Source organism: Protomyctophum bolini (genome assembly GCF_963924005.1).
Source record: "Protomyctophum bolini genome assembly, chromosome: 3".
NCBI classification, from domain to species: Eukaryota; Metazoa; Chordata; class Actinopteri; order Myctophiformes; family Myctophidae; genus Protomyctophum; species Protomyctophum bolini.
In genome coordinates this window covers 19,206,735-19,216,185 of record NC_137864.1, presented here as the reverse complement: position 1 = coordinate 19,216,185, position 9,451 = coordinate 19,206,735, and the positions used below count along the sequence as shown (strand labels likewise).

The 9,451-nt window shown below is 40.8% G+C and overlaps 1 protein-coding gene across 1 annotated transcript; it reads left to right on the top strand.

Moving 5' to 3' along the window:
* On the top strand, positions 1-9,451 carry gucy1a1 (guanylate cyclase 1 soluble subunit alpha 1; the record flags this gene model as incomplete). The annotated part of the gene is made up of 8 exons (XM_080757870.1): positions 1-237; positions 548-615; positions 1,063-1,148; positions 1,344-2,062; positions 2,782-3,267; positions 5,954-6,097; positions 8,432-8,586; positions 9,039-9,451. 8 exons carry the CDS (start codon positions 1-3, stop codon positions 9,175-9,177), a joined length of 2,034 nt encoding a protein of 677 aa, XP_080613996.1. The 3' UTR covers positions 9,178-9,451.

Sequence of the window (9,451 nt, the reverse complement as noted above, 5' to 3'; positions counted from 1 at the left end):
ATGTTTTGCGCAAAACTGAAAGAACTGCAAATATCCGGAGAATGTCCCTTCTCCAACGTCGCCAAAAATGAGCTGGGGGACTTTGAGGATTGCTCAGTTGACGCCGCGGATGCATTGCCTATTTCTAAGGATGTGCATGGAAAAATATCAGAGGATCCCCCTCAACGGAAAATTAGCAGATCGAAAGTTAATCTTCATACACTTGGAGACAGCATCCGCAAATTGGCATGTCCTGAGGTGAGGTTTAAGGTTTAAATAATTCAACCCTAATTATGATTTGTTAAATTTTAATATAAATTGCGAAGATCACCTAAAACTAATTAGGTTATGTCTCGTCTTGTCGGGGGTATTCTGTCAAATTTAGGTAATAGTTCTAGGTATAGCCTGGCTGTAGTTATATACAACGTACACTCACATGAAATGAAATGTACGTGACAGCTGTCGAGGTCGCCTTTTTTAAGGTTCAATGTAATGCAGCAGGTTGTTTTAGCCTTAGCCTATCTGGCAAGATGATGGTCTTTAACTTGCAGAACATTTTGTTATACAGCTTCAAAGACTTCATACTGCCCTTCACCGAATGATGAGGATAACATCACATAGACTGGACAATGATGGGTAAGATGATTAAATGTCAATTATGTTGACTTTCAATATATTCAATATAAGCAATAGGCCTAGTCTATACAGGTACAAAAAAGTTACATCGATACCTACTAATATAATTTAGGTTATGATTATGAATATGAGATTAAGCATAAGTTCTGCTGAAAAATGCTTGTCACAAGATTGCAGACAATGCTGTCAAGAGGATGTTTTGATGTTGATAGTTACAGACATCTCTCAACAGACATTTCTAAAGACTGATTACACTTGACACTGAACACATTCATTTTACACACAAATAAAATATGATACTCTTATTGTATGTCAATACAGGGCAAGTATATGCAGCTATACATAATATGCCACATTCAGGTATATGCCTATATGTTGCATAATGAAAAACTATGTTCATTATTGCCTTTCTGGGTTAGCATTAATTAATGTTCGTTGTCTTTACAGTTCAACAATGTGCTATACAGACTATCAGTGTTGCAGTGATCCAGCTCATATACATGACATAATGCAGACTTACGCTAGGAAAACAGGTAATGCCAGATATTTCACTTTCACAAAACCAACAAAAAACCTAGCGCACACACACACACACACACACACACACACACACACACACACACACACACACACACACACACACACACACACACACACACACAACACTTTTTAAGTAATTTGTAATGTGCGCTCCAACCCCATTACATTTCATTTCTTGTAACCACCAGGTATCAAAATGGATGCATTAAAAATAACCCTTGGTGAGGAACTCTTCAAAATGTGTTATGAGGAGGATGAACATATTCTGCGGGTGGTGGGGGGAGCCCTCCACAACTTCCTCAACAGCTTCAATGTCCTGTTGAGACAGAGCAGCGCGCTGCCAACCCCGGACAGAGCGGATTCTGTAAACGAACCTTCGGTGCTGTGCTTAGACAAGGATCCGGGCCTGCTTACTGTCTACTACTTCAATCCCAGCCCGACCACAGAGCTCTTCTTCCCTGGAGTCATCAAAGCAGCTGCCTCTCTGCTGTATCACACAACCGTGGACGTTTTGATGGACCTCCCTGCTGTGGCCAAAGACAGCATCTTGCAGTCCAGCCCACAGCCCAGTCTTCTCTACACAGTGGCAGTGGAGGACAGCAAGAGTCTGAGTCCCAGTCCTCTCCGGGCCACTTCGGCAGGGACCCTTCCCACCTCTCTCTTCTCCAGCGTCTTTCCTTTCCATTTGTTCCTGGACAAAGACTTGTTCTTGGTACAGATAGGAGATGGGCTCAGGAAGAGGCTGAGCAGGACAGAAGGAATGAGACGGCCCTCCGTATTCCAAGAGCACTTCTCTATTGTCTCTCCCCAGATCAAGTGCACCTTTCAAGGCATTTTGACCATGTTAAACACGCAGTTCATCATTCGGATTAAAAATGGGGCGTCCAACCCAGATAACACAGGGAAGGTAGGTTCCTCTGCTGTACGTCAAGACATGAAAATAAACATCAGTGACAAGAACATCAATAGCAAATTGAATGCTTTCAAAATAGTATCATTTTGATAAAGTAGCTTATTAGTTTTGGGCTACGTAGAGACATACTTGGGGAAGAGATCAACAGTAACCCCCCCTGAGGAGTTCAGAGGAAAATGTCAAACCATTTCATCCATCAAAGATGTTATGATTCTCATGCTGTTTATTTATGGGTACAGGGGAAAAAAAGGAAAAGTGTGGATGGATACTGAATAATTAATATTAGAATGAATTTGAATTGATGGCACTATTTTGGCACTAAAAAAGAGAAAAATAATCAAATATGAGTAGGCTATTATTATTATATATAAGCATCAAAGAATTATTGTCAGCGGCACTTAGTGCCCCCATTTTGGGACAGTCTCTCCTAAGGGAGACATTTGACCAAATTCAATGGAAATAGGATTATAAAGCTAAGGATGGTATCCTAATATTTCTAAATTATATTGAAATGTATAATTATAATTTAAATTCAAAATACTGCTGTGTAAAGCCTGCAACTCCACATTGTGGCGATTCATTCACGATTTTACGTCGGGACGGATTTCTGCCGTCTCTTGCCTGTCGGCAGGATGTCGATAGATAATCTTAGTTATAGTTACACTTAGTTAGACTTAGTTTTACTTTATTATCATTCCATTTTGTCCTTTCAGCTCATGGATCTGAAAGGTCAGATGATCTACGCTTCTGAGTCCAACTCCATACTGTTCTTGGGCTCACCTTGTGTGGACAAGCTAGAAGAACTAACAGGCCGTGGCCTGTACCTGTCAGACATCCCTATTCACAATGCACTCCGTGATGTGGTTCTTGTTGGTGAGCAAGCCAAGGCCCAAGATGGTTTGAAAAAGCGCCTTGGGAAGGCCAAAGCTGCCTTGGAGAACACACACAAAGCACTGGAGGAAGAGAAGAAGAAGACGGAAGACCTCCTTTTCACAATCTTTCCTGCCCCTGTGGCACAGCAGCTATGGCAGGGCCAGACAGTGCAGGCCAAGAAGTTTGACCACGTTACGATGCTGTTCTCGGACCTGGTGGGCTTCACAGCTGTTTGCTCAGGATGTACGCCAATGCAAGTGGTCACCATGCTCAGTGAGCTGTACACCAGGTTTGACCACCATTGTGGGGAGCTTGATGTTTATAAGGTAAGTTAATAACAGCTTCAAGGGTAATATTTTAGCTGTCAGTACTGAATGTCTAGATTGATTTATTTCAAGTGCTCCATCAAACAGTAAGAGAAGAAGAGAGCCAGTTTAATGATGAGATTTTGGCATGGAGGCTATAATTCCAGACAGGCCTTTGTAATGGCTCATTTAACACCAGTTTAGTCAGATGACTCGAGAAGAACTTTCAAATTTAAAAGAAACTAAAGATAAAGGTTAATTTATTTCTTACTTTGTATGAGATTGCATTTACGAGCACATACTGTGAACGTTAATTTAACTAGAAATGGAACCGTAAGGGCCCATTTAAATTACCACTTCAGATTTTACAGTGTAGCACTTTCATTTTTATTACAGCAACTTGAATGTTTGTGGATATTTTTATCCTTTCCAATGAATGTATGATTTATATTCATGTCACGGTAAATTCTTTAAAAAGGGTATCTTTGAAAAACAAAGAAAAGGTCCCGCACACTGTCAGACACTTGCCAAAATGTTGCTCTTTATTGGGTCGATTAGACCTTCATCAGGAACAGTAAATTCTTTGAAAATCCTGTAGTTCATTAAAGAAGGACAGAACTGTCATTCTCTAATAACTGTAACAGTTATTGCAGACTGGACGCGTTTTTCAGAACATCAGGAAAAACACAGATAAAATTTAAAAGAAATGCAGCAGTGTGCAGGGACCTTTACAGTATATAAGAAGCAGGTGGCTTGCGCACATCCAGTTCTTTGCTGGTGCTGGACAAAAGGTAGATACATACAGAGTGGTCCGCACACAGTCTTTGCTCCAACAGTGTTTATTGTTTTAAAACACCATTCTCAATCAGGACACAACGTTTCGGCCGTGAATGGCCTTCATCAGGTGATAGTAATCAGTATATGATAAACTCCCTTAAATGGTGGTCGTCTCGTCACGTGACTGCCGTTAACAACAGGGCAGTTAATTTTCAAACACCATAGAGTGATAAAATAAGTTGAACCTTAGTTTACAGTATATGGCTTGAGGCAAGGCGAGTACTTTTAGAGCACTTAATCCACTAAATTCTATACAAGTTATCCCTTTCTTTGCAAAAGAATGAATGAAACTTTATTGACAGCCGTAGCCAGTAGATGACAAACAACAATTAAAAACATACAAAACTATAAGAGGCACTCATACCAATGTTTCCACATCAAAGCGCGGTATCTAACAGTGCTAAACTAAACCTAGGATTAGTCAACACCTTAATCACGTTATTATGTGACCCATCAAGTCTGCTTTTAAAGCTGAACATGAGGTTTCTCAAGAGAGCCTGGAAGGTGGTTAGACCAGAGTCGCAGCAGAGCTGACTAGCACTGCCACCCCTAGGCTTCTTCAGGAGAATCCTGGGAGCATCATTATAAGCCACCTTTAGCTTGTGCAGACTCTCTTTTTTATAGTTCACCCATAAGGGGGCTGTATACAGTAAAAAGATAAGAGGCTCCTAAAACAGGTCTGGGTTTGGCTTCATGTGAATCTCAGACCTCACGTGGCCTGTCTATGACGTTAGTTATTTATGACGTATCTACACACACACACACGCACACACACACACACACACACACGCACACACGCACACACGCACACACACACACACACACACACACACACACACACACACACACACACACACACACACACACACACACACACACACACACACACACACACACACACACACACACACAAACAAAAAAGTGGTTTGCAAGATTAGCCCTGCGCCAGGACACACTCGCAGACAGACATTTCTAAGCAGCTTGCTCCAGATTATTATTAGTACAACAACATAGATTAGCAATATATTGATTCCAAAATTTGTACAAAATAACACAGTTCCCTAACTTATCTTGTTTTACATGATTTTAGGACAGACTGTGCCTTGTACCTCAACCAACTACGGTACTACATTCTGCCAACTGCTGCTAATCTACAGGGAGGTTGGCTAATGTAATCAGTATGTCACAGAAGCATAACAGAGAGAGCAGCAATGTTTGACAAATATCTCGTAAAACACTAGGAAGTCTGAGGCTCCATCGAGACCCTGTTTCTACTCCAGACACTGCAAAATCCTGAGCGTCTATTTAACGGTGAGAGTGTACACTCTTTACGCTCTCAGAGTTAAATAGACATTCAGGATTTTGAAGTGTGTGTGTGTCTAAAAATAGTTTCACTTTGTCTATGCCACACAACTGTTGAGTGCTCTCCTGTTCACATTTACACACAAGGGAAAAAAGACAACCTAAAAGGCATCAATTATTTTTCTCCTATGGGCCCCATGGGTTGAGCATCTTAAGCCATTACATTTGTCATTATTCCTTTGTCATTCCTTGTCACTTCTAAATAATAGTACAGTAGCTCAGTTATTCTTTCCAAAATAATTCCAAAACACACACCACACTAAATGCGGCCATACAGTTCACAAGGAGTTTATATAATTATTGCAGAACAGCTTCTGAATATAATTACGCAACTCAGTTAAACTACCTACTATGTACCTGTCCTGCTACCTACTATGTACCTGTCCTGCTGCCAGACGATGTAATTTGAATGCAGTGAGTGAAAGCATTCTTGCGAAGTTGACAAAACCCTAAAGACTACAGAGTTGGTGATGCACAAATCACTTTGCTGATTCTGCACCCTATTTAGGTGGAGACGATTGGCGATGCTTACTGTGTAGCTGGTGGCTTGCACAAGGAAAGTGAGACTCATGCTGTCCAAATTGCATTCATGGCATTAAGGATGATGGAACTTTCGAATGAGGTCAGGACACCAACTGGAGAGCCAATAGAGGTGACTATCATTACTTATCCCAGTTAACACTTTTATCAACCTATATATTATATATTAATGCATAATAGGACAGTACAATTTCTGTCTACTCGCTCTGTGTCCCAGAAGTGAAGCCCATGACATAATGAACATAATGAACGCTGAAGCAGAATACCGCTGTTGGTGTGAATTCAGCATAAAGCACTGACACCGAGTGCGGATTAGGGCTGTAGACCAGTGAGAGACGGTACAATTTGTATGACAGTGGGTCATACAATCAAACATTTCCCACAGGATTCCTTGGATCATGACGCAACTCACCATCCATTTGTGCCAGCCTATACATGCCATTTTACGTTTTCTTCAAAACACATTTTGCTACAACTCCTAAATGGAAACAAGCCCCACAGGGCTTTGTCTTGTGCTTTTAGCATTATCTTCTTGGACTGTACTATCAGACTGTTAACTGTGAAACGGAAGGTTCGCTGTTTGATCCCTGCCTCCTGGATTTGTGTCAAAGCGTCCTTGAGCAAGACACAGCTCACTAACTCCTCACTGTGAGCAGGTTGATGCCTTGCATGCTTGACTCTACAGTACTGTGTGAATGGGTGAATGTATGCACAATGTACAGTGCATTGGATAATGGCGTTATAGAAATGTAGAGCTATTTATCATGCAATTTTCATATACCCTAAGCAATTCTGAGCTTTTCCAAAGACAGTAAAATATAATGTTTCAGATCAAAGGATTGCCTGCTTATATTGTATTTTACTTAAATTCAAAGAATAAAAAATGTCCTTTTGAGAAACTTAATGATTTGTCATGGACTAGATTAGGATTCAGTTGATCTCACCAAGCTATCCACAACACGCCTCTGAGACAGAGAGCAAGTAGATGGAATAGTACAATCTTATAGCTTCAGACCTCACCTTACAGTGAGTAACCCAAGTACGGAGATATGGTTGAAAGATTTTGAAGGTGTTCCTTGAATTCATTGCATGACCTGAAACGCATTAGCCTACTAATTTATGAAAAGACCTTTATGCAATAACATCAGAACAGAACGCTCCACACGTCCCAAACTCTTCTCACTTCTGGCTCCAAAACTAAGGAATGCACTTCCAGAACTGCAGACTCACTACCAATCTTCCGCTGTAGTCTGAAAATCTACCTCTTCAGACAGACTTATCTTAGCACCCGTAGCACTTGCTGTAGCAATTGCCCTAGCCCCTTTCGGAACCCTCGGTTAAGCTTTTCTGAAGTTTGGACATTTACATCGCTTAACCATAGGGTCCCTGATCGGTTAGTAAGCACTCAATAGGATGCAGATGTACATACCCTCCGTTCACGCCGAGCGGCGCTCCGCTTGAGTGTTGGAGAGATGTTTCAAAGATGCATAAAGTGGTTATAGGAGACAACGCAAACGTGGGAGAAATCGCATTAACCACCGATGCCGTTAAGTATTTTTTTTAAAGTTTTGGCTTCTCCGAAATTCTCTCTTCCTCACTTCCTTGACTTCCTTGTTGACTTCCCATTGTACCGCCTCCCGAACGGCGACTGGCTAGCTGCACGTCCTAGTTACTGCCTCTGATTGGCCGACCGCGTACATGCAGGATGTTTATAATGCTGTTGTGTCGTGGGAGGCGGGACAGAGTTAGGAAGAGAGAATTTCAGAGAAGCCAAAACTTTCAAAAAATACTTAACGGCATTGGTGGTTAATGCGATTTCTCCCACGTTTCCGTTGTCTCCTATAACCACTTTATGCATCTTTGAATCATATCACCAACACTCAAGCGGAGCGCCGCTCGGCGTGAACGGAGGGTATGTACATCTGTCTCCCATGGAGTGAAAAAAGCGATTAGGGACCCTACGATTAAGCCATGTCCAAATTTCAGAAAAGTTTAACCGAAAGGGGCTACAATTGCCCTAGCCTCAACGACCTTACAGGCGTATGCATATAGGCTCAACTTATGTAACTTAGATAGCATTTTATGTAGACATAGCACTTTATAGTGTATAGTCATAGTTTAATTATATTCCACTGTTCTTAGTTTACGTATAATTCATGATTACAATTTTTATCTATTTGATGTATTACCATGTATTTTGTTCTTTCTTACTGTAAATTGCTCTGGATACAATTCCTAAATTGTAACCATTAAATAGCCATTAAAACATAGCAAGTCAACAACTTTCTGTTATCTGTTTAGAGAAGTCAACAACTTCTCAAAAACCTATTTCCTAGCAATCAAAGGCATTCAAAAGAAACATTCTACAGTACTCTCAAGACAGACAGCAATTTACTAAATGTATTAATAATAATGTTACATTGTTTCCCAACTATTTCATTTACAGATGCGAATAGGTCTCCATACTGGTTCAGTACTTGCTGGTGTGGTTGGTGTTATGATGCCACGCTACTGCCTTTTTGGTAACAATGTCACATTGGCAAACAAGTTTGAGTCTTGTAGCCAGCCTAGGAAAATCAACATCAGCCCTACAACCCACAGGTGAGCTAACATTGATTTTCTGTACAATCCAGTCCAAATCCTCATTGCTAGCTGAGTCACTGCACTTGGCAGTCTTGCTTGTATTGTATTGTAGCCTAACAGGTGACCTACTGTAACAGGATGCAATCATACAGAACAAGTGTAAAATAAATGATCCCTTTGGAACGTTTAGATAGATCGGCCTTTATTGTCATTGTAACTTGTACAACAACAAAATTAAAAGTGCCAACCGATCAGGGACACACATATATGTCTATATGAGTGGTTGCACCACTCAAAAACAAGGAGACATATGGGTGGGATCGATGACCATAGAGCAGGGATAATTATGAGTCCAATAGTGAAAGATGCATAGCAGCCAGATATACAGATATACTCAACTATTAACAGATCATTTGGCATAGAAATGCAGACCATTTACTCATTAACTTTGTTTTGTTTTGTTTTCCCAGACTGCTAAAAGATCGCCCAGAGTTTGTCTTCATTCCCAGGACTAAGCAGGATCTTCCAGCCAATTTTCCAGCAGATATCCCTGGTGTTTGTTACTTTTTGGAGGCTTTTGACAAACGTTCCTGCGAAACTCAGATATGATGGAAGCTTGTTACAGTATACCACAAATTACATGCCTGAGCAAACATACATTTGTCCAGTGGTGACAGCCACTGTATATTTTGGTTGGGACTGTGTCAAGAGATACTAGTCCATCCAAGTGTGACAGCTGCTTACGTTGAGGGGGATGTGAGTTTGTTGTCAAATATTTGAGGCTAGTCCTTGTATAATTCAACCATCTGTACAATTTGTGTGGAGGAAATTGTCTGTCAAATTAACTAAACTCAAAATGGGTGACACATGGAAATTATTTGAA